The 25596-nt window shown below is 37.6% G+C and overlaps 1 protein-coding gene across 3 annotated transcripts; it reads right to left on the reverse strand.

Moving 5' to 3' along the window:
• Nucleotides 1-96: 96 nt before the first annotated feature.
• LOC129926821 (uncharacterized) lies at nt 97-23896 on the reverse strand. 3 transcript variants are annotated; one of them, XM_056033146.1, is made up of 11 exons: nt 23817-23896; nt 23481-23548; nt 22019-22143; nt 21236-21419; nt 17453-17687; nt 16726-16814; nt 14083-14139; nt 11009-11239; nt 1694-1799; nt 1510-1580; nt 97-637 (listed from the first exon to the last, which is right to left on the reverse strand). In XM_056033146.1, exons 1-11 carry the CDS (start codon nt 23831-23833, stop codon nt 552-554), a joined length of 1269 nt encoding a protein of 422 aa, XP_055889121.1. In that variant the 5' UTR covers nt 23834-23896; the 3' UTR covers nt 97-551. The 3 variants fall into 3 exon arrangements, with proteins under 3 accessions (XP_055889121.1, XP_055889119.1, XP_055889122.1); XM_056033144.1 differs by having other exon boundaries at nt 21224-21419; nt 23817-23891; XM_056033147.1 differs by lacking the exon at nt 1694-1799 and having other exon boundaries at nt 21224-21419; nt 23817-23894.
• Nucleotides 23897-25596: the final 1700 nt, after the last annotated feature.

Here is a 25596-nt window from a genome sequence, read left to right on the forward strand (position 1 = left end):
CTTTTTACCAGACAGACAGAGTTGATATAAGCTTGGTAATTATAAAAAGTAGCTATCTAATCCCGTGATGCTCCAGACCGATACACAAAGTCAAAATGGACATAAAGTGAAATTTATTTTTTCATAAAGTTACTTTTTAATAAGTGAACATAAAATGTTTAAAACGTAATAAACAACGAGGGACAAAAATGTTTTTAAATAACGAGAACTAAAAATAGAAAGAGGAGAAGAAGTTGGAAATAAAGGGAAACAGAGAGAAAAATTGTGGAGATTGATTAAAACTGAGAGAAAATTACAAAGAGAAGATAACAAAGAGAAGATAACAAAGAGATAACGAAGAGAAGAAAACAAAGAGAAGATAACAAAGAGAAGAGAAGTTAACAAAGTGAAGATAACAAAGAGAAGATAACAAAGAGATAACGAAGAGAAGAAAACAAAGAGAAGATAACAAAGAGATAACAAAGAGAAGAGAAGTTAACAAAGTGAAGATAACAAAGAGAAGATAACAAAGAGAACATAACAAAGAGAAGATAACAAAGAATTTCAGCTTTTTAAATTAATACATTCGACAATTGGTTATTGTATGTGTTCGGCGATGCTTCCTTGACAGTCTCGTACTGATTGAGATCCACTGTATCTGAAAAAAAATATTTCATCTTAATAAATCGTTTCATGTCTTAGTGACTGACCGTGACTTTAATAGCCAAATCATTTTTAACTACTGTTAAATGTTTTATGCTTTTCTACAGCTTACAGTGTTAATTCTATAGAACTGGTTTGTCCGTGTTAAGCTGGTTGGATCTGGAAGATAGCTGTCTGTCTATCTCTGTCTCTCTCTCAGTCTCTCTCTCTCTCTCTCTCTGTCTCTCTCTCTCTCTCTCTCTGTCTCTCTCACACACACACACAACTTCTCTAGCAACTACAAAAAGAAGTAAGATGTAATATAAGAAAAAGAAGAGAAAAATGTTACAATGCTATAATTCATTCGTTATATTTTTACTTTTTTTTAATAAAAGTTAACTTTGGATACAAAAGTACAACTCATGAATTTCCCGCCAATCAACTCCAAATTCGTCTACTATATATTAGCTTTTTTTTTTAAATGCAGTGTCTTAAGGGACAATTTGGAATTAGTTGTTTGTTTCATAGACATGGAAAGTTTTGACTTAGAGACAATGACACGACGAGTAAAAACAAGACGAGGATTTTAGGAAGAAAGCGAAATATAAACAAATTACTTTTAACGGCTTCTGATAGAGGTAACCTTTTATAAACGTAGAGATATAACCATATGACATTCGACGCTTCCCTCTGTTATTATTAAACTTATTCGACATTTGCAATTGGCGTCGACTAACTTATCTGTATAATACCCAGCACGGAAGCCCTTAAGAAGTGGAAGAGGTAAATTTAATAAAACTTTTCTAACTGCCGTGACCAAAGAGTTGACTCTCTAGCAATACATTAAATTAAGATGTTAATAACAAAACTAAATATAAGAAAGATTACCGTTATAAAGATGATTGTCTTGGTTACTTCCCTTTGTCGTGCTGTAAACATTAATTGAGGATCTCCTGTTTCTGATGAAAAAAAATAATTCTAAAAAAATGTTTAATAATAATCTACATTTTAGGTTAGAATCTTTAAATTATACGAACTATCAAAAAACTTGAAGTATATTTGAAGTAATAACCTTTTCTTTAGTCTGTACGTCAAAAATATAATTACAGATACAGCAATGGTTAATAGGACACATAAGGTGATGATCACTGGTAGACATTGGTCATTAAAGTTGGCAACTAAAGATGGAAGAAAGAAAAAAAGAGAAATTTGAATAGAAAAATATATTTTCAATATTTCAGTCATTTTAACAGCGCTGTGTTAATTTACTAGTCGACTTAGTAATTCAAATTTTCAAACAACTTATTGCAAATGAATTCATAGAGTACATATATATCGAAATGCTTACAAAGGTTTTCTGCAGGTTGATATTACTCAGTAGCTCAACCAGGACGCGCCCAAAATTATTGCCGTCTCCGCTAGTTATTACAACTTTTATTTCGAGAGTTCAAACCCCGCGGTGAGCCTACAGATATTGCGAACAATCTAGTGGAATGTCCTGGTCATGCGCAGTTGATTGTTTACTTTTTTGCGCACTTATTGGCAAACTGAGCTGTCTATAATGTGCTGTTGCCGAAGACTCTGTGTTGGCGTCATTCTTTCTGACACCGTTGGTTCCTACTCACTTTCTGGTATTGTGTCTTGGTGTTTTCCTATCTTATCTTATATAATACAGACGATACTTCAAAAAAGAAGATGATAACGTCTTATGCGTCATGCATTCAGTCATGCATATTAACCAATGACTTAAATTCTTCCAAGTCACTGGTTTTCCTGGCTAGCTCAGGCAATCCATTCCATGCCTTAATAGCACTAGGGAAGAAGGAGTATTTGTACAAATTTGTCTTAGCATATGGGATGAGGAATGTGCCTTTAACATTGTTTGTTTCAGGGTAGTTTATTAAATTTTGTTTTTGTATTTGAAGATTATGGTTCAGTGTTTTATGTATAATTGCTACTTGTCTTGCAGCGTTGTGCCGTCTTTTCCCTTTGAAAGGATACGTTTTTAGCCTCTTTACATTCAAATTATTTTATGCACCTAGCAGCTAATAATTTCTTTAAAAGCAACAATTGCTTAGGGATTTTTTTTTTATGTTTTACAGGGAACAAGGGTTGGGACCACAACAAGAACGTAGCTTGAGTCTTGAACCATATAGATTTCAGTTATTCGTTATGCGCCCTACAATCTCGTCTCAATAGTCAGTGATTCGAACCATTCCGGCTCCCATCCCCCGAAGTCCTGCAGGAGGCTAGGCTGTGGTGATCGTCAATTCAAAGGAACATCCTAAAGACATAACACAGAACAAAATAATTTAAGCTTTTTGTCTAAGTCATTAGTACACCTAAGACTTTCATAGTAAACTTATGAACAACGACCTTCCACAGCACTAGAACAACATCCCTCCCTAGCACTAGAACAACATCCCTCCCTAGCACTAGAACAACATCCCTCCCTAGCACTAGAACAACATCCCTCCCTAGCACTAGAACAACATCCCTCCCTAGCACTAGAACAACATCCCTCCCTAGCACTAGAACAACATCCCTCCCTAGCACTAGAACAACATCCCTCCCCAGCATTAGAACAACCTCCCTCCCTAGCACTAGAACAACATCCCTCCCTAGCACTAGAACAACATCCCTCCCCAGCACTAGAACAACATCCCTCCCTAGCACTAGAACAACATCCCTCTCTAGCACTAGAACAACATCCCTCCCTAGCACTAGAACAACATCCCTCTCTAGCACTAGAACAACATCCCTCCCCAGCATTAGAACAACATCCCTCCCTAGCACTAGAACAACATCCCTCCCTAGCACTAGAACAACATCCCTCCCCAGCACTAGAACAACATCCCTCCCTAGCACTAGAACAACATCCCTCCCCAGCATTAGAACAACCTCCCTCCCTAGCACTAGAACAACATCCCTCCCCAGTACTAGAACAACATCCCTCCCTAGCACTAGAACAACATCCCTCCCCAGCATTAGAACAACCTCCCTCCCTAGCACTAGAACAACATCCCTCCCCAGTACTAGAACAACATCCCTCTCTAGCACTAGAACAACATCCCTCCCTAGCACTAGAACAACATCCCTCCCCAGCATTAGAACAACCTCCCTCCCTAGCACTAGAACAACATCCCTCCCTAGCACTAGAACAACATCCCTCCCCAGCACTAGAACAACATCCCTCCCTAGCACTAGAACAACATCCCTCTCTAGCACTAGAACAACATCCCTCCCTAGCACTAGAACAACATCCCTCTCTAGCACTAGAACAACATCCCTCCCCAGCATTAGAACAACATCCCTCCCTAGCACTAGAACAACATCCCTCCCTAGCACTAGAACAACATCCCTCCCCAGCACTAGAACAACATCCCTCCCTAGCACTAGAACAACATCCCTCCCCAGCATTAGAACAACCTCCCTCCCTAGCACTAGAACAACATCCCTCCCCAGTACTAGAACAACATCCCTCCCCAGCACTAGAACAACATCCCTCTCTAGCACTAGAACAACATCCCTCCCTAGCACTAGAACAACATCCCTCTCTAGCACTAGAACAACATCCCTCCCTAGCACTAGAACAACATCCCTCCCCAGCACTAGAACAACATCCCTCTCTAGCACTAGAACAACATCCCTCCCTAGCACTAGAACAACATCCCTCTCTAGCACTAGAACAACATCCCTCCCCAGCACTAGAACAACATCCCTCTCTAGCACTAGAACAACATCCCTCCCCAGCACTAGAACAACATCCCTCTCTAGCACTAGAACAACATCCCTCCCTAGCACTAGAACAACATCCCTCTCTAGCACTAGAACAACATCCCTCCCTAGCACTAGAACAACATCCCTCCCTAGCACTAGAACAACATCCCTCTCTAGCACTAGAACAACATCCCTCCCTAGCACTAGAACAACATCCCTCCCTAGCACTAGAACAACATCTCTCCCTAGCACTAGAACAACATCCCTCTCTAGCACTAGAACAACATCCCTCCCCAGCATTAGAACAACCTCCCTCCCTAGCACTAGAACAACATCCCTCCCCAGTACTAGAACAACATCCCTCCCCAGTACTAGAACAACATCCCTCCCCAGTACTAGAACAACATCCCTCCCCAGTACTAGAACAACATCCCTCCCTAGCACTAGAACAACATCCCTCCCTAGCACTAGAACAACATCCCTCCCTAGCACTAGAACAACATCTCTCCCTAGCACTAGAACAACATCCCTCTCTAGCACTAGAACAACATCCCTCTCTAGCACTAGAACAACATCCCTCTCTAGCACTAGAACAACATCCCTCTCTAGCACTAGAACAACATCCCTCTCTAGCACTAGAACAACATCCCTCTCTAGCACTAGAACAACATCCCTCTCTAGCACTAGAACAACATCCCTCTCTAGCACTAGAACAACATCCCTCTCTAGCACTAGAACAACATCCCTCTCTAGCACTAGAACAACATCTCTCCCTAGCACTAGAATAACATCCCTCTCTAGCACTAGAACAACATCCCTCTCTAGCACTAGAACAACATCCCTCTCTAGCACTAGAACAACATCCCTCTCTAGCACTAGAACAACATCCCTCTCTAGCACTAGAACAACATCCCTCTCTAGCACTAGAACAACATCTCTCCCTAGTACTAGAACAACATCCCTCTCTAGCACTAGAACAACATCCCTCTCTAGCACTAGAACAACATCCCTCTCTAGCACTAGAACAACATCCCTCTCTAGCACTAGAACAACATCCCTCTCTAGCACTAGAACAACATCCCTCTCTAGCACTAGAACAACATCCCTCTCTAGCACTAGAACAACATCTCTCCCTAGCACTAGAACAACATCTCTCCCTAGCACTAGAACAACATCTCTCCCTAGCACTAGAACAACATCCCTCTCTAGCACTAGAACAACATCCCTCTCTAGCACTAGAACAACATCCCTCTCTAGCACTAGAACAACATCCCTCTCTAGCACTAGAACAACATCCCTCTCTAGCACTAGAACAACATCCCTCTCTAGCACTAGAACAACATCCCTCTCTAGCACTAGAACAACATCTCTCCCTAGCACTAGAACAACATCTCTCCCTAGCACTAGAACAACATCCCTCTCTAGCACTAGAACAACATCCCTCTCTAGCACTAGAACAACATCCCTCTCTAGCACTAGAACAACATCCCTCTCTAGCACTAGAACAACATCCCTCTCTAGCACTAGAACAACATCCCTCTCTAGCACTAGAACAAAATCCCTTTCTAGCACTAGAACAACATCCCTCTCTAGCACTAGAACAACATCTCTCCCTAGCACTAGAACAACATCTCTCCCTAGCACTAGAACAACATCTCTCCCTAGCACTAGAACAACATCTCTCCCTAGCACTAGAACAACATCCCTCTCTAGCACTAGAACAACATCCCTCTCTAGCACTAGAACATAATCCCTCTCTAGCACTAGAACAACATCTCTCCCTAGCACTAGAACAACATCCCTCCCTAGCACTAGAACAACATCCCTCTCTAGCACTAGAACAACATCCCTCTCTAGCACTAGAACAACATCCCTCTCTAGCACTAGAACAACATCTCTCTCTAGCACTAGAACAACATCCCTCTCTAGCACTAGAACAACATCTCTCCCTAGCACTAGAACAACATCTCTCTCTAGCACTAGAACAACATCCCTCTCTAGCACTAGAACAACATCTCTCCCTAGCACTAGAACAACATCTCTCCCTAGCACTAGAACAACATCTCTCCCTAGCACTAGAACAACATCCCTCTCTAGCACTAGAACAACATCCCTCTCTAGCACTAGAACAACATCCCTCTCTAGCACTAGAACAACATCCCTCTCTAGCACTAGAACAACATCCCTCTCTAGCACTAGAACAACATCCCTCTCTAGCACTAGAACAACATCCCTCTCTAGCACTAGAACAACATCCCTCTCTAGCACTAGAACAACATCTCTCCCTAGCACTAGAACAACATCTCTCCCTAGCACTAGAACAACATCCCTCTCTAGCACTAGAACAACATCCCTCTCTAGCACTAGAACAACATCTCACCCTAGCACTAGAACAACATCCCTCTCTAGCACTAGAACAACATCCCTCTCTAGCACTAGAACAACATCTCTCCCTAGCACTAGAACAACATCTCTCCCTAGCACTAGAACAACATCCCTCTCTAGCACTAGAACAACATCCCTCCCTAGCACTAGAACAACATCCCTCTCTAGCACTAGAACAACATCCCTCTCTAGCACTAGAACAACATCCCTCCCTAGCACTAGAACAACATCCCTCTCTAGCACTAGAACAACATCCCTCTCTAGCACTAGAACAACATCTCTCCCTAGCACTAGAACAACATCTCTCCCTAGCACTAGAACAACATCTCTCCCTAGCACTAGAACAACATCCCTCCCTAGCACTAGAACAACATCTCTCCCTAGCACTAGAACAACATCTCTCCCTAGCACTAGAACAACATCTCTCCCTAGCACTAGAACAACATCTCTCCCTAGCACTAGAACAACATCCCTCCCTAGCACTAGAACAACATCCCTCCCCAGTACTAGAACAACATCCCTCCCTAGCACTAGAACAACATCTCTCCCTAGCACTAGAACAACATCCCTCCCTAGCACTAGAACAACATCTCTCCCTAGCACTAGAACAACATCTCTCCCTAGCACTAGAACAACATCCCTCCCTAGCACTAGAACAACATCTCTCCCTAGCACTAGAACAACATCCCTCTCTAGCACTAGAACAACATCCCTCCCCAGTACTAGAACAACATCCCTCCCTAGCACTAGAACAACATCTCTCCCTAGCACTAGAACAACATCCCTCCCCAGTACTAGAACAACCTCCCATCCTAGCACTAGAACAACCTCCCTCCCTAGCACTAGAACAACATCCCTCCCCAGCACTAGAACAACATCCCTCCCCAGCACTAGAACAACCTCCCATCCTAGCACTAGAACAACATCCCTCCCCAGCACTAGAACAACATCCCTCCCTAGCACTAGAACAACATCCCTCCCCAGCATTAGAACAACCTCCCTCCCTAGCACTAGAACAACCTCCCTCCCTAGCACTAGAACAACATCCCTCTCTAGCACTAGAACAACATCCCTCCCTAGCACTAGAACAACATCCCTTCCCAGTACTAGAACAACATCCCTCTCTAGCACTAGAACAACCTCCCTCCCTAGCACTAGAACAACATCTCTCCCTAGCACTAGAACAACATCCCTCTCTAGCACTAGAACAACATCCCTCCCTAGCACTAGAACAACATCCCTCTCTAGCACTAGAACAACATCCCTCTCTAGCACTAGAACAACATCCCTCTCTAGCACTAGAACAACATCTCTCCCTAGCACTAGAACAACATCCCTCTCTAGCACTAGAACAACATCCCTCTCTAGCACTAGAACAACATCCCTCTCTAGCACTAGAACAACATCCCTCTCTAGCACTAGAACAACATCCCTCCCTAGCACTAGAACAACATCCCTCCCTAGCACTAGAACAACATCCCTCTCTAGCACTAGAACAACATCCCTCTCTAGCACTAGAACAACATCCCTCTCTAGCACTAGAACAACATCCCTCCCTAGCACTAGAACAACATCCCTCCCTAGCACTAGAACAACATCCCTCCCTAGCACTAGAACAACATCCCTCTCTAGCACTAGAACAACATCCCTCTCTAGCACTAGAACAACATCCCTCCCTAGCACTAGAACAACATCCCTCTCTAGCACTAGAACAACATCCCTCTCTAGCACTAGAACAACATCCCTCTCTAGCACTAGAACAACATCCCTCTCTAGCACTAGAACAACATCCCTCTCTAGCACTAGAACAACATCCCTCTCTAGCACTAGAACAACATCCCTCTCTAGCACTAGAACAACATCCCTCCCTAGCACTAGAACAACATCCCTCTCTAGCACTAGAACAACATCCCTCTCTAGCACTAGAACAACATCCCTCCCTAGCACTAGAACAACATCCCTCTCTAGCACTAGAACAACATCCCTCTCTAGCACTAGAACAACATCCCTCTCTAGCACTAGAACAACATCCCTCCCTAGCACTAGAACAACCTCCCTCCCTAGCACTAGAACAACCTCCCTCCCTAGCACTAGAACAACATCCCTCTCTAGCACTAGAACAACATCCCTCCCTAGCACTAGAACAACATCCCTTCCCAGTACTAGAACAACATCCCTCTCTAGCACTAGAACAACCTCCCTCCCTAGCACTAGAACAACATCTCTCCCTAGCACTAGAACAACATCCCTCTCTAGCACTAGAACAACATCCCTCCCTAGCACTAGAACAACATCCCTCTCTAGCACTAGAACAACATCCCTCTCTAGCACTAGAACAACATCCCTCTCTAGCACTAGAACAACATCTCTCCCTAGCACTAGAACAACATCCCTCTCTAGCACTAGAACAACATCCCTCTCTAGCACTAGAACAACATCCCTCTCTAGCACTAGAACAACATCCCTCTCTAGCACTAGAACAACATCCCTCCCTAGCACTAGAACAACATCCCTCCCTAGCACTAGAACAACATCCCTCCCTAGCACTAGAACAACATCCCTCTCTAGCACTAGAACAACATCCCTCTCTAGCACTAGAACAACATCCCTCCCTAGCACTAGAACAACATCCCTCCCTAGCACTAGAACAACATCCCTCCCTAGCACTAGAACAACATCCCTCTCTAGCACTAGAACAACATCCCTCTCTAGCACTAGAACAACATCCCTCCCTAGCACTAGAACAACATCCCTCCCTAGCACTAGAACAACCTCCCTCTCTAGCACTAGAACAACATCCCTCTCTAGCACTAGAACAACATCCCTCCCTAGCACTAGAACAACATCCCTCTCTAGCACTAGAACAACATCTCTCCCTAGCACTAGAACAACATCCCTCTCTAGCACTAGAACAACATCCCTCTCTAGCACTAGAACAACATCCCTCCCTAGCACTAGAACAACATCCCTCTCTAGCACTAGAACAACATCCCTCCCTAGCACTAGAACAACATCCCTCTCTAGCACTAGAACAACATCCCTCTCTAGCACTAGAACAACATCCCTCTCTAGCACTAGAACAACATCCCTCTCTAGCACTAGAACAACATCCCTCTCTAGCACTAGAACAACATCCCTCTCTAGCACTAGAACAACATCCCTCTCTAGCACTAGAACAACATCCCTCTCTAGCACTAGAACAACATCCCTCCCTAGCACTAGAACAACATCCCTCTCTAGCACTAGAACAACATCCCTCTCTAGCACTAGAACAACATCCCTCCCTAGCACTAGAACAACATCCCTCTCTAGCACTAGAACAACATCCCTCTCTAGCACTAGAACAACATCCCTCTCTAGCACTAGAACAACATCCCTCCCTAGCACTAGAACAACATCCCTCTCTAGCACTAGAACAACATCCCTCTCTAGCACTAGAACAACATCCCTCCCTAGCACTAGAACAACATCCCTCTCTAGCACTAGAACAACATCCCTCTCTAGCACTAGAACAACATCCCTCTCTAGCACTAGAACAACATCCCTCTCTAGCACTAGAACAACATCCCTCTCTAGCACTAGAACAACATCCCTCCCTAGCACTAGAACAACATCCCTCCCTAGCACTAGAACAACATCCCTCTCTAGCACTAGAACAACATCCCTCTCTAGCACTAGAACAACATCCCTCCCTAGCACTAGAACAACATCCCTCTCTAGCACTAGAACAACATCCCTCCCTAGCACTAGAACAACATCTCTCCCTAGTACTAGAACAACATCCCTCCCTAGCACTAGAACAACATCCCTCCCCAGTACTAGAACAACATCCCTCTCTAGCACTAGAACAACATCCCTCCCTAGCACTAGAACAACATCCCTCCCTAGCACTAGAACAACATCCCTCTCTAGCACTAGAACAACATCCCTCCCTAGCACTAGAACAACATCCCTCTCTAGCACTAGAACAACATCCCTCCCTAGCACTAGAACAACATCCCTCCCCAGTACTAGAACAACATCCCTCTCTAGCACTAGAACAACATCCCTCCCTAGCACTAGAACAACATCTCTCCCTAGCACTAGAACAACATCTCTCCCTAGCACTAGAACAACATCCCTCCCTAGCACTAGAACAACATCCCTCTCTAGCACTAGAACAACCTCCCTCTCTAGCACTAGAACAACATCCCTCTCTAGCACTAGAACATTATTCCATCACATTATGTGTTTACGTTATACAGTTAAGAGCTTTAAGAATGTTTTAAATGTGTTGTCTTACCATCTTGTTTGCTTCCACTGTTAGACATTGTTACAAAATGTCTACTTGTATTTGTAGTTGATGACGTTGTCCGCGTCTTTTCGGTATTTACAGATACACGTCTGGACGTCTTAGTAATGAACGCAGAAGTTCTCATTGGGATCGTTGTAATAGCTACAAGTGTCGCCATTGTAGCAATTGAACTCTTTCTAGTGGATACAGGTACCGTTTTAAAAGGTTCTAGAAGATTTTCTGGATAAATTATAAACACAGTAATCTTGTGTTTGCATTTTAATTGTTTAGAACTGATTTATATTATTTACTTAATATAATACAGTGACATAGGTGAAGAAGAAAATGTAATAGGAAGAAATGTGGAGGTAGTGTGAGTAAAACCTATAGAAAAATGTAAGATTACAAAAAAAAAAAAGGAAACTGGGAGAGACATTCAAAAACAACAAGCAAACAAAGCAATGTCAAGGACGCCGCATTGAAAAGTCACTGTTGCCAACTAAAAGGTGAAAATTATTTATGCGTCCAACGAAAGAGCTTAGAATTCGTTTTTATTTTGGAAAAAAAATCATTAGCCTTTTTAAATACATAGGTGATCAAGACTTCCAATTTTCTGTACACCGGATAGGCCTACACCAAGATCTAGCTATTCATTGGTATCCAGCATAGATTTTTAAAAATCTCCATTATGGCTAGAATTTTAAAAGGCTCTTACGGATAAAGAAAGATTAAATAAGATAGATCCTCAATTGTATGAAGAGATGATAGAACTGACCATAGGTAGCGTTTTCGTAGAGGAAACAAAAGATAAATATGTTTTTCTGATTAGTCAATGGTGTCATTGCTTTCAATGTTAATATGTATTTTTTTTATTTTTTATTTATGTATATATACATATTATGTAACATATGGTTATTGTTTAGTACAAGATATATGTACAGTTATTTCAATTTTAAAATGTTAAATTATATATGTTAGGGTCAAATTGAATTAAATTCTTGTGAATATCTACATTAACTGTGAATCAATTTTCAATAAACTGTTATAACTATGCTATGCGCACCGCCATCTAAGCTAGAAGGTACGCACTGTGATAAACTAGACTGAGAAGGATGTCAACATTAGGAAGAGAAGAGAACGATTTCCGCCCAAGTTGAGAGCCGAAGTGAAAAGACTGTGCATAAGATAGATGATGTTTTGTGTACCTGTGATATCGTGTAAATAAACGTCGATGTCTCATTGAGTTGCCTCACTTAAGTTATTACAATATACGATAGTATATGTGTGTATTTTCTTTCGTAGGCCCATCAGTTATAGTCTTATTACCTACCTGCATTGTGATTCCCCCAAACTCACGCTATTTTTAATGAAACGCACCTCCCAACATTACATTTTTGCTCGTTGTATATTAATTACATGGAACAGCCATTATCCCCTCGGTTGTTATTTCGAACAATTTCCATAGACGCTTAATCTCCAACCCAAGGTTCCCATATTTTCTTTGTTTTTCTTTCTCAGTTTTTCTTAAATTATGAGACAGTGGTACGGCGATGTCAATAATGGTAGCGTTTTTTTTGTATCAACTAACAGAAGATCCGGGTGATTGCAATCTACCGTTTTGTCGGTCAGAATAGGCCTATCCCAGTACAGCAGATGGTCAGTAGACTCGAGAACGTCTTGTGGCGAGTATTTATAATAAGGAGGAGTATCCTTACCGATCAAATTGTGTGTCAAAGCCAAGTGTTGGTGTATTAACTTTGCAACTTGGTTATGGCGACCTAGGTAGGCTGATTTTGATAGGGCTGGACATCCTGCCGTCATGTATTCAATCGACTGACCCACATTTCCACATTTTAGGCATTTGTCAACAATATTGAGTTTTAGGATATGCTTCTCGTAATTTTTTGTCCTAATTACTCTGTCCTATATTGCTGTAACAAAGCCCTCTGTTTCAGGGTAGAGATGACCTGCTTTGAGCCATGTTAAGGAAGCAACCTTGTCGATGTTGTCCCCATGTAATAAAACCGGGAATTTTCCGTGGAGGTTTTTTTCTTACAATTGGCGAATCTCATGCCCTACGTCGTCCAAACCGACATTGACATCAGCATTGTTCAGAGAGGTTGCTTCGGAGTCGTATTTCCGTAGGAAGGAAACTAATTTGTTGCTGGAGGTGTACGCATCGAAATTTGGTTAGTAATTTTCTAGTGAGCGTGCAAAGGAGCACTGGGATGGCCCAGCTGTTTATTGCAGTGATGAGATTACTGCCAGAGAGTTTGGTGTTGAGGATTTTATTTACTCTTTGCTTATATTTACCAAGAAAGTCCTCTTTTAATTTTTTATGGATTCTCTTGGCATTCTGGTTTATTCCAAGATATTTATAACGAGAGGCAGAGTTCAGTTACTTGATGCCTTCAAATGCAATGTTGGTGTTGGCTGCCTTGCCCTTTTTAATGGTTATGATGCCACACTTATCCAGGCCAAAAGACATACAGATATCGTCACTAGAGCGTTTTACCGTTTTGATTAAGGTGTGTAATTTTTGCTCGGTTTCTGCATATAGCTTTAGATCATCCATGTATAATAAGTGGGACACACATTTTGTACATTTAGTGTCAACCCTAAAACCGTTTGTAGAGTCTTGGAGTAATGTAGATAGAGGATTAATAGCTAGGCAGAACCAGAGTGGAGATAGTGAGTCACCCTGGTATATACCTCTTCTTATGTGCACAGAACCTAGTTTATCACGATTTAGGTGCAGGTTTATCTTCCAATTATCCATACAGACTTTCAATAGTTGTTTTATTCTTGGGTTGATTCTATGGATGTCCAGGGTTTTTAATATACAATCATGCGGAACTGAATCGAAATTTATACATATTATTATTATTATTATTATTATTATTATTAAGAAGAAAAAAAAGAAGTAAAGAAGCTTCATTCAAAAACTGATTTTTCTACATTGCTTTTGACTTAAATGGGTACGTCCATCTTCAAGTTACATGGCAAAGATATAAATATAATAAATTGATTCAGTTCACAATAATGAAAGTTTGGTTGTAATAAAATTAAGAAAGTCTAGTTACCTAAATCACAAGTCAGATTTAGTTGTGTAGTTCGTCCGTCCGCCACTTCTGTTTGAACTGAAACGAAGTTTTACTATCAATATCATAAATATATTCAACTTTATAGTTTACAACCAGTGTCATTTAAAGATAAGCCTGAGCCCTGCGCCATTGGCTAAAAAAAAAAGCTTTCATTTTAGTTGCAAAGAGTTGGCTGGATGAAGAAGAAAAGCCCTTGTTTTTTTTTATTATATTATATATCATGAGCATAGCCAGAGGGGTGGGGTTCAAATCCGCTTAAAAACCCCTCCAAATTTTTTTTACAATAAATTGCCCTCTTCAATATAAGTCTAAAGTATACAATAGTCACCAGATTCTACGAGCTTATCCAAAAAGGGTATTGAGCTTGAAAAAAACCTCCACATAGCTTTAAGTTAAAACTCAGTCCAGAGGGCTTTGAGCTTAAAACCCCCCTCCAGCGGGATTCAAAGCTAAAAGCCCATGTTATATACTCTAATACAAAATAGTGGTAAGAAATCAAAGCCATGATTGTCGTGTATTTTTTCTGGTAGAGTCGTATATCTTTCTTGCCCTTTTATCTTACTTCTTTCTAAATCAACCTCAATAATTATTAGTGGTTTTAATAAGCTACATGGCAATATTAAAAATTTGACACCTTATATTAAGCTCTTTAATACAGTTTTAATCATTAAAAGCTAACAAGTAACATCATAAAAATATGTACATGATTTTAGGCAATATTTTAGATCGTTTAGTCACCATTGTTTCAAATATATCTATATACTGGTGTTTTAGTGTACCACTTTCAGACCTTGCGATTTACAGGGAAGATGATATAAAGTTCATCTGTTTCTGTGGCCCACTGTAAACCAGGGTGTCATGTGGCCAGAACAACAGCTAACCGCCCCTTTACTTATCCCCAACTAATGTCAGGTATCCAGTAGAGATGTGTGACTAAGTGGCGCCCTACAGATCCCGAAAATAAAAATCGAATTCTTCACCAGGATTTGAACCCACGGTTCAGAAGCCAACGGCTTTACCGATCAACTACCACGCCTCTTTATGCGCTAAGTTTACGACCAAAAAAAACATGCCATTCTTTTCTTTCATATTTATTGTTTCTCTGATTCTTTGATCCTATAAAATCATATCTTCCAGTCACTCCATTTGAAATATATATTCTTGTTACCCTCCACCCTAAATATATATTTCCCATTCTTTTCATAATGTCGGGTAACGTTTACCTCTCTTTGTGACCTTGACATAGATGAGAAAAAATATTTAAATAAATAAAACCAGTTTTTATAGTAGTTTAGTTAGAAATACGTTCGAGAAATAGTGTCAGTTTGGTTAGGTCTAGAGTAATATAGTGTAAACTTTCACATGTCAAACTGTGAGTTTCTGTAATGGTTATAGTTGTAGATTCCTATTCTATTTTTACAAAGCATATACAAACTTACACTGTCTGTCTGTTAAATATTTTGTACACGTTATTTCTTCCACACCCAATCTCGGATCAAGCTGAAATTTCGCGCAATTATTTCTTTTACCTGACAACATACAAATCACAACCAACAAAAAATGACCAATTAGTTAATTAACTATTAGTAATTAATTACATTGTTTTGGTATCTTGAACAAGGAAAAGAAATAGTACTTGACTGAGGTGGTGATTTAAGCTGAATTAGTCCACTTTATTGGTCGTCGATTTAAAGTAAGTTTGAAACAAAAATTTGATAGCTATACAATCTTCTATTTTCATACACACATCACTAGCAGAGTGGTTAGAATTTCGGCTTGAAGAGGCTTGCGTTATGAGTTCGAATTTAGGTCGTTGCCCCTTTTTTATAAATGCTTTTAAAAAAGGATTACAATAAAAATCACCAAGATATCCCTTTCTTTCTCACCGACCCCCCCCCCCCATTTTTTCAACTGTTCCAGATAAGTGATAGAATCATAGGGTATCGAGAAAGCTAGATGAAAACAATTGGTAAAAATATTTGTAATCGCACAGATTTATTATCGTTGGTCTAGATCTATTACAAACTTAATTACATGTCTGATTCAAACTAATTGATGCAACTACACTTTGTATACTCTTTGTATATATTTCAAATTTTTTTTTATGTTTCTCTTGTTTGAGACATTGACCGTTGGGAGCACGAGTAGTTGTTAAATGATGGTCTATATTTTCTCGTGGAGAGTAGGGAGGTATAAAAGTAGTGAGTATGTTTTAAAAAAAAACCTTAAGGAGAAAAGGAGCGCTATAATTTTAGAATAGAGGTTTTACTGTTCTGAACGCTAGTTATGACTATTTTTTCGATTGATTAAATTATGGACATTGCACATTTTCTACATTATGAGTTATTTGGGTTATAATACAACATATTAACTACATTTAAGAGTAATTTTTTTCTTGTGTGTTAACGTGTTCTGAATGATTACATACTACATCAACTAGCGTATGCTAGAACCATATATAGGACCGGAAAGACAGCGCAAGGGGCAGCAGAAATGAAAAAGGTTTAAGCAGTTCTGGGGACAAGAAAGTCTCACCCAGAATTAAGACTTCTGAGAAGCTTGTTGGTGGCCTGTGCCCAAGACGGGATTACAGGCAGAGATGAGATGATAATAATATTTTACCTTCTAGCCAAACAAAGCCTGATTGTTTCAATAACTCTATTGTTATGTTGTGAGGTTGCTGCACTGTTACTGCTTTTTTTCCTTTTGTCCTAATGAAAGATTGATACATACTTCAAGTCTCCAAAATGTTTATACTGATCATAAATGCAAGAAAAATATTGGTACAGATTTAATTCATAAGTAATTTCCAAGAAAGTTATTTTATTTACTTTTTTTACTGCATGAGGTATTTTTAAAAAATTCATTTAATGGCCAAGTCAACTATTGTTGGATTTGAACCTGTTGTACGTAAGCAGCTTTGCTGCCAAAAAGACAATGAAGAGGACATACTACGTAAGAAGCATGCTGTCAAAGTAACATTGAAGATTGCCAATATGTCGATACATCGACGAGTTTCATCTTTTTAATTGCATTCAAAGTATAGCATTATAAATCAAAAGAGGCGAATAACTGATTGCATGTAATTAATAATTAATAATAGCAACATGATTATATCTCTGTGTCCTGTGGTACCAAATCGGTAAAACATTCCTCTATTTTTGTATGCAGGGAGGTAGGACTGGACATTCACTAAATTCTGATTGTGAACCTCAATTAGTTAAAAGAATATACTCATGACTTAATCTGCATTTTATTCTAAATTATAATTTGTATCTAAACCAGTTAAACAGTTTAACTTTAACATTTAATTAAGTTAGTAAGATTTAATTATCTAATAATTTCGTACCAGGAACAATCAAAGTCATGCCGGTATACAGATATCCTGTCTTTGGAGTTCTTACAGTCAGATGGTATCCATTCAAAATGTAAAATTTCTACTGTTACAAACTTTGTATCTGCGATCACGTGACACACAACTTTATTCTCTGATGTCTTGTTGTACATTAAGTACACAGAAGAGCTGCCAACTTTGTTGATGACTTGCTTGAAGTTTGTAGCAATACGGTAAACGTTGTCTCCATCTAAAAAATGTTTTGGGAAACAATAACAAGCAAAATTTTTTTAAAAGAAACGTTTAAAAAAAAACTAAGGTTATCTAAGAGAAAGAACTATATATCTCAATAATGTAGAAGGTATTTCCCTAATTCAAAGATAATAATTACCAATAATTAATAACTGATTGTTAAATTTTTTAAACTGATTCGTGTTTTGTTAGGTACAATAAATAATAATAATAATGATGGGTAAGGGATTAAAAGAAAACATATTGAGTTATCTAAGGGGACGAAACCCTACATATTTAGCTGTATCTGAGACAACTGAAGGATTAATTATCCTTATTGGTATCAAAGAAAACATTTCATTGCAAGTTGACTAGTTGGTTAATGTTTTATTGTTCCATGTTTTGTCTATGCCAATGAATAATTCTGCAAAGTTTCAAATTGATCCAAGATTGGGTTGGAAAAATAATGATCCTATAATAGAAATAAATTATATTGTCTTTTGGTGGTGCAACTTTTAAAAAGGATTGACAAAAAAAAAACGATAGCTTACTTATAAAAAAAAACATTGCAATTTCCCTATCAATAAAAATAGAGCTGAATAACAGAAGTCTGAATATAGCAAGAAAATTTCAAAAATATTTAAAATAAAAACAAATATATTAAGCGTACTTGTATCAATTAGTTTGGATCAGTCATAAAATTAAACTTGTAATAGATCTAGACTAGCAATTTTAAAAAAAGCATTTATAAAAATAACAAGATTACAAAGACAGTTTGTATGGAAACACAAACTCAAAATTGGCCCCCGAAGTGGTCCACCCAGGCAGGCTTCAATATTTTCAGAAAGAACATCCGAATGAAATTATATCAAAGACAAATGAGAGATAAGAATGGAGAAAGAAGGTTGACAGATCTTGTGTAGTGCCCCAACGGTACAGCAGATCAAAGGATAGGTGCAAGTGAATGCAAAGTTAGATGTGAACCTTGCCTAACTAGTTCCCCTTTCAGACCTTGTGGCAGATGGTGTAAAGTTCATCTGTTTTTGTGGCCTACGGTTGACGGGGGTGTCATATAGCCAGCACAACGACCAACCGCCTTTACTTTTCCCCAAGTAATATCAGGTACCCATTAGAGCTGGGTGGACTCAGAGGCGCCTAAGGATTCCGAAGTTGAAAATCCCAGTCTTCACCAGGATTCGAACCCGGGACCCCCGGTTCGGAAGCCAAGCGCTTTACCGCTCAGCTACCGCGCCTCTCCTGGCCTAACTGAAATCTTATAATAGATGTAATTGTTTTGAAAAGGCTCAATCTCTTATTCAAATGATCAAAAAAAAAAAAAAACATTTCCGCAATAAGAAAATTTACACGTAAATGACATTTACAACATTACTATTCGTTTTAACTTAGGTTTAACTTATAATGCATACTAATTAGCTTTTTCTCTTTAAAAAACTGCTTGCATAACTGATTTAAAAAATTAGATTTTTTCGCTTTCTGAAAAAAAAAAGTAGCCGTTGTATCAGAACTTTGAATGGTCTAAAATATTGTGATGTCGGATTTTCAATATCTTTCTAGTTTACGAGATCTAAACGGGACAGACGGACAGTTGGACAGACATTTCGCACAAAACTAATAGTGTCTTTTCCCCTTTCGGGGGCCGCTAAAAATCAGTCATAAAATTAAACTTGTAATAGATCTAGACTAGCAATTTAAAAAAAAAGCATTTATAAAAATAAAAAAAGGGAAACGACCACAATTCAAACTCATGGCTCAAGTCTTCTCAGGCTTCTCTAGCCAACACGGTAACCACTCTGTTAGTGGACAGCTTCTGAACATGGAAGATTGTATAGTTAACTTTGGTTCTATAGTCTCGTTTTATTTTTTAGGTTTGTGTTCACTAGGGGACTAGTTCAGCTTATACCACCACTTCAGTCAATTACAAATTTCTTTCTTTCCCCTTGTTCGAGATACCAAACAAAATAATTTATTACCAATAGTTAATTAATTGATTGGTTGTTATTTGTTATTTATTGATTTTTGTGTTGTCAGGTAAAACAAATAATTCTGCGAAATTACAGCTTAACCATTGGGTGCGGGAGAAGTCAGGTGTACAAACTTTTTACCAGACAGATGAGTTGATATACAATTTTTTTAAATCTTATCTTTTTCTTATGCATTACAGGCGTTACTTCAAGAAAGAAGATAATTGCGTTCTATGCATTTCATGTGTCAATCTATTCATACATGTTAAATACAAGCAACCAATTCAAATCTCTAATGGCACTAGGGAAGAAAGAGAGTATTGAAAAAGAAATATGCCTCTATTTTTGTGTCTGCTGAGTTTTGACAGCCAAGGCGGAGAAAGCAAAGAGATCGGCATCCATAGACATGTATATATAGACTGGACGATAAAGAACAAATTATTATCGGAAATATTTGGGAAAAGATAAGTTTGTAGATCCACATCACAAACCTATATATATTTGCCTATGTCTATGATTATAAAACAAAGACAAAATATTGGGAATATGGCAGTTTTGCACTTTTCAAAACTAAAGATCAAAGGTACATATTGGCTAAAATGTTAGTCCTAGAATTTATAGCTCAATCGCCGCCATTTTTTTTTCACATAGATATAGTACATAAAACATATTGACTCCCCCCAAATAAAAATAACTTCCTACTTCCAGTCTATATTTATTTATGTCTATGTCGGCATCTTTTGGCGCTTTTGTAAGCGTCATGTGAATGGTCTCATCCACTTTGAGAAAAGTATTTTTAAAATATTTGCAGCCCAATTTATTACTGAAACATGATATACTAAGAAGCTTTGATTGACTTAGGATATATTACTTGGTTAATGGTAGAAAAAGATATTTAAAAAAAAAAAAAAAAGAAAAGCATAAACTTCACATCCTCCGAAAGAAATGAAGAATTACATTTGTCATTTTATACCATTTCAATTTCACTTTATGTATATATATTATTCGGATGAATGACAGACATACAAAAAGAAAGACAAACAGACAGACCAGAAAGACCAGAAAGATTGACAGATAGATAGATAGATAGATAGACAGACAGACAGACAGATAGATAGATAGATAGATAGATAGATAGATAGATAGATAGATAGATAGATAGATAGATAGATAGGTAGATAGATAGATAGATAGATAGATAGATAGATAGATAGATAGATAGATAGATAGATAGATAGACTTTTCTGAACATTAATTTATTAAAATCTTAAATGTGGAAATACCCGAAGCGCTATAGTGCATGATAAATATTTTCTCCTTCTCTAGCTAAATTTTAATTTATTTCTTTTTTTACTTAGAAAACTTTTAACGGTTAAACTAAAGTTTTATCATTGTGGCCAACGAGCTACTAATTCTTTTCCCAACGATATACATCAGCTTTCAACTCTCTAGGAAAATTGTTCGAGCCGTTTTCGTGATTCCGAAAAGGTTTTTGTTTTCACCAAGTAAAACGCATTGAATAGAGGTACTATAATAATAATTGATATTTATTTACAAACAAAAACACTGCTACCTATTGGCTTACAAACAAACTCGGTTTCAATGGTAGTGTTAGTTTCAGGAGAAAGAAGTACTATGTCGAACATATTTTTTAATAACTTCATTTGATTCATTTGACATTGCCTCTTTCCGTTGCATCGGTTTGTAAACTCTATCCATAGTTCTAGATGATCAGTATTTGTTATATCATAAGGTAGTAGAGCGATTTCCTAATTCAAAAGAAAACTAATATATATATATATATATATATATATATATATATATATATATATATATATATATATATATATATTGAATACAAGACTTTATAAGAAAGATAAATATGAAGAGTAAATAAATGGCCGAAACAAACATTTTAACTTAAACATTTTTAGTTTGCTAAGTTTTTAGGTTCTATCTATAAAAGCGTTGTGCCTGGAGGTACAGAGCAAATGGATAGAACAAAGGTGAAATAATAGGATACTTTATGTCAGAGGTCGGCACCACGTGGACGTAAGCTGTTTCTGTTCCGACGAGTAACTCTTCAGAAAAAAAAATTTAATTCACTTAACTCGTGTAAAACATTTTAGTTTAATATTCCCACCCCATTTTTTTTGTGTCAATATCTCCTAGTTTGTCCATTTTCCGCTGAATAGTGCTTCGTGTGTCCGTTTCAATAGCCACTCTTTCTTTCTCTGTGCAAGCAGACGTCTAAGCTCGTTATCAAACACTAACTATCTGGATCATTTATAAATAAAATTCCACTTCTATTATCACGCTGACCCCAGCACTAAGCATTTAAAATTTAACAGAATGAATTAAAACTTGCGTTTGATTTTTTTGATATTCTTATTGCGCGTAGCAAAATTCCAGTTTTTTCATCCTGGCAGCCAGTGACATGTTTAGGCACAACTGTCTTTCCATCATATTCATACTTGTCTATTTTAACATCAGCTGTGAAGATAAATAAAACGTGAGAATAAATTGTGTAAACTTTTGTTTTCTATACATAATATGAAAAAAAAAATTAAAAAACATAACAAATAACTATAACATGTCAGTATATTTTTTCCTAACACAATATAAAGTCGATTACAATTTTCTCTAGTGTACTTTAATTTATTGTTTAACAGCACCCGTCTCTTACCAGTCTGATTAAACTCTACATATTGCCAACAGTCTAGAGCTGCTCATCTACCATGCTTCGTTCCCATATCATTGGAGATTTTTATAATCATTCTAAACAATATCAAGGACACTAAATAGAACCTTTTTTTTAAATAAAAAAATAAAAGAATTGAGCTATGATGTTAACAATATTTCAATATGTGACAGTTGATCTTCGTATCAAATCTCTTTTATTACCCCTAGTTAGTTGACTATTTGTTTTAAAAAAGAGGGAACACCTAAAGCTTCTTTCATTTGAAATTACTTTTAAAAGAAAATATTTAGAATGGAACTTTTCATTTACTTAAGCGTAGTGGGTGAACGGTAAAACGCTTGGCTTCCGTACCGGAGTTGCCTGGTTCGAACCCTGGTAAAGACTGGGATTTTTAATTTGAGCGCCTCTAAGTCCACCCAGCTCCAATGGGCCTCAAGACACATTCGTTAACCGTGGGCCACATAAATAGATGACCTTTGCATAGTCTGCCCTAAAGATCACAAGGTCTGAAAGGGGAACTTTATTTCATTCCGCTTTGCTACGAAGTGCACACAAATGATCATATTCCTTTATTTAAAATAAAACATAATTTATCCAAACTTTTTTTTTTGTACTCCGGCATATATAGCTATTTATAGTTTTCTGCAATGTATGAAATTAAATTTAAAAAAATACAAAACTATTTCCAATCAACATTTACAAATTTACCGCTTACTAATTTGGCTATTTCGTTGATTGAACATGAGCAGGATTGTCAATTAATTTAAATAAATACATTAATTGTTTTGCCAATCAGAAATCACGTAAGATTCCTTTGAAGTCTATTTATTTTTTGTTCTATTTATATTTTATACCATTAAAAAAAAAACATTTCTCAAACTGTGAAGGTAACATCATAGATAAAAAAAAATAAAAAAAAACTTGCATTTATAGATATATTTTTGAATATTGATGATCGATCAAGTAAATTATTCACTTTAATAGATATTTCTCTGACTACGCAATAGTACTCGTATTTTTCACATCAGAATGGTTAAATCTGTTTTCCAGAATATTATACTCTACTATCGTTGTGAGTGAACAAAACATGTCAACTATAAGACACCTTTGTGTGTGTGTGTGTGCAAACCTTGAATTCCTAAGTGAAGATATTTCAATATAAGGAGTCCCAGCCAGAGTTCATAACAACAAAACATCCTAAGAAATAAATAGAAACAATGTCATCATTAACACAATTTTGTGTTTGTAATGTTCTTTTGTTTGTAATTTGTTTACAAACAAAAGTCAAAATAAACGAATAACACTTTCGCTTTAATTTGGCAAAATGAGAATCCAATGAGTCGATTTCTTTAATCCCTCGAAATTATTTCAGGAATTAAGTTCCTAATTTAAAAAAAAAAAAAAACAAGCATTAGACAATTTGTATAGATACAAATGAAAACTCAAAGAAGCCTTATATTAGCACTTTGAAATACAACTCATGTTACACTATAGATTTACTGTGACAACAATTTATATCGTTTGGATATAGGAGCAACGCAGTACAGCCAACAGATTGCTTGTGATACAAATATGAGGAAGCTTATTGTACAAACCAAACTTACATTTGTGTGTTCGGGTGTGTGTGTGTGCGTGTTTGGGTGAGTCAGTTTATTAGTAAGACAAGTGCTTGAGTTCTGAGTAAGTAAAAACACTCATACAGTTTTCCAGATTCGACTTCCGTTTACTGTTTTGTCCCCTTAAATAAGTGCACATATTATTTCTCCTGGAGCGATTTTCAGATCAAGTTGAAACTTTAAACAATTATTTATTGTTTATTGATTGCTACCTAACAAAACAGGAATAAATTTAAACATTAGTCAAAGAATTATTGGTATTCAATTATTATGTCTGGTATCGAAAAAGGGAAATAACTTATACTTTCTTGATATAGTTGTAAAAGCGGAGTACTTCCACTTAGATCAGCTTTGGTAATTAGTTATTGTCTTTGCTATCTCAAACAAGGGAAAGAAATCGTACTTGACTCAGGTGGAGGTTTAAGGCTCTGTAAAGTAAGTTTGAAACAAACAAAAGATATCTATATTAATCTTTTATTTTCATACACACCTTTCTAGCAGAGCGGGTAAAAACTCACGACTTCGGGGAGCTTGAGATGTGGGTTCGAGCTCTGGTCGTTCCCTTTTTTACATAGGTTCTTTTAATGTACTCTGTCTGATGAAACGTTTTAACATATTTTTTCTCCCATTTCCCATTCTCGGATCAAATTCAAACTTTGCACAATCAATCATTGAACCTGACAAGGCATGAATCAATTTAAAAAAATTAAAAAATTAAACAATTAGTTAATTAAATTATTGTTGATTAAATATGTTGTTTGATATCGAAATAAGAGGAATGAATGTTACTTAATGAGAAATGTGGATATAATATATATGGATTTAATCCCTTCAATACCTTTGACATGTTTTCTCTAGCTTTTAATTCTCGGATAAGTTGAAATTGTGTATAATTATTCATAGTCGATAACAATACACGAATCAATCAAAAAAATTACCAGGTAGTTAAACATTTTTACTAATTAATTAATTTTGTTTCATGAAGCAGAAAGGGAGCTAAACTCTGTAATATTCAGTAAATGGAAGTAATTAGCAATTCTTTCCCTTGGATAAGCCTTGCTTTTTTAAAGTGTTATTTTTTCTATTGCTTGTTTTATAAATTATTTTTAAAAACGATTACGATAAAATACACTCAGGTCACTTTCTTTTTTTTTTTTGTTTGTTCTTTTTTAAAATATTTTTTAAGGTTTCTATTTGTTGGCAAGCCTAAAGGAAGAGGGTTCACAGAGCCCCCGTGATCAAGTCAGACGCCATTTTACAGTTTTCCGTTTAAATCTTATCAAATTTGACACATAATTTGCATGGACAGTTACATAGTAAGTAAAGTAAAGTACCCTTTCAGATCTTGTGATCTATAGGACAGATGATGTTAAAATCATGTTTATTTGGCCAACGGTTAACGAGCAGGGTGTTATGTGGCCAGCACAACGACCAACCTCCTTTACTTTCCCAAACTAATGTTAGAGTTGGGTGGACCCAGGGGCGCCATAAAAATCCCGGAATTCAAATTCAGTCCTCACCGAGATTCGAACCCAGGACCCCAAGTTCGGAAGCCAAGCGCTTAACCACTCAGCCACCGCGCCCTCCACGGTTACATAGGCATTATGCTATTAAGTTGGTAGATTCATT

Source organism: Biomphalaria glabrata, chromosome 6 (assembly GCF_947242115.1).
Source record: "Biomphalaria glabrata chromosome 6, xgBioGlab47.1, whole genome shotgun sequence".
NCBI classification, from domain to species: domain Eukaryota; kingdom Metazoa; phylum Mollusca; class Gastropoda; family Planorbidae; genus Biomphalaria; species Biomphalaria glabrata.

Excerpts from the sequence above, each read along its gene's own strand:
- LOC129926821 (XM_056033144.1), bottom strand. Across the intron at positions 21,420-22,018 it reads GAATATCAAAAAAATCAAAC|GAAATCGCTCTACTACCTTA; the intron begins GCAAGTTTTAAT and ends CTTTTGAATTAG. Across the intron at positions 11,240-14,082 it reads AAATCTGACTTGTGATTTAG|AAAATCTTCTAGAACCTTTT; the intron begins GTAACTAGACTT and ends TAATTTATCCAG.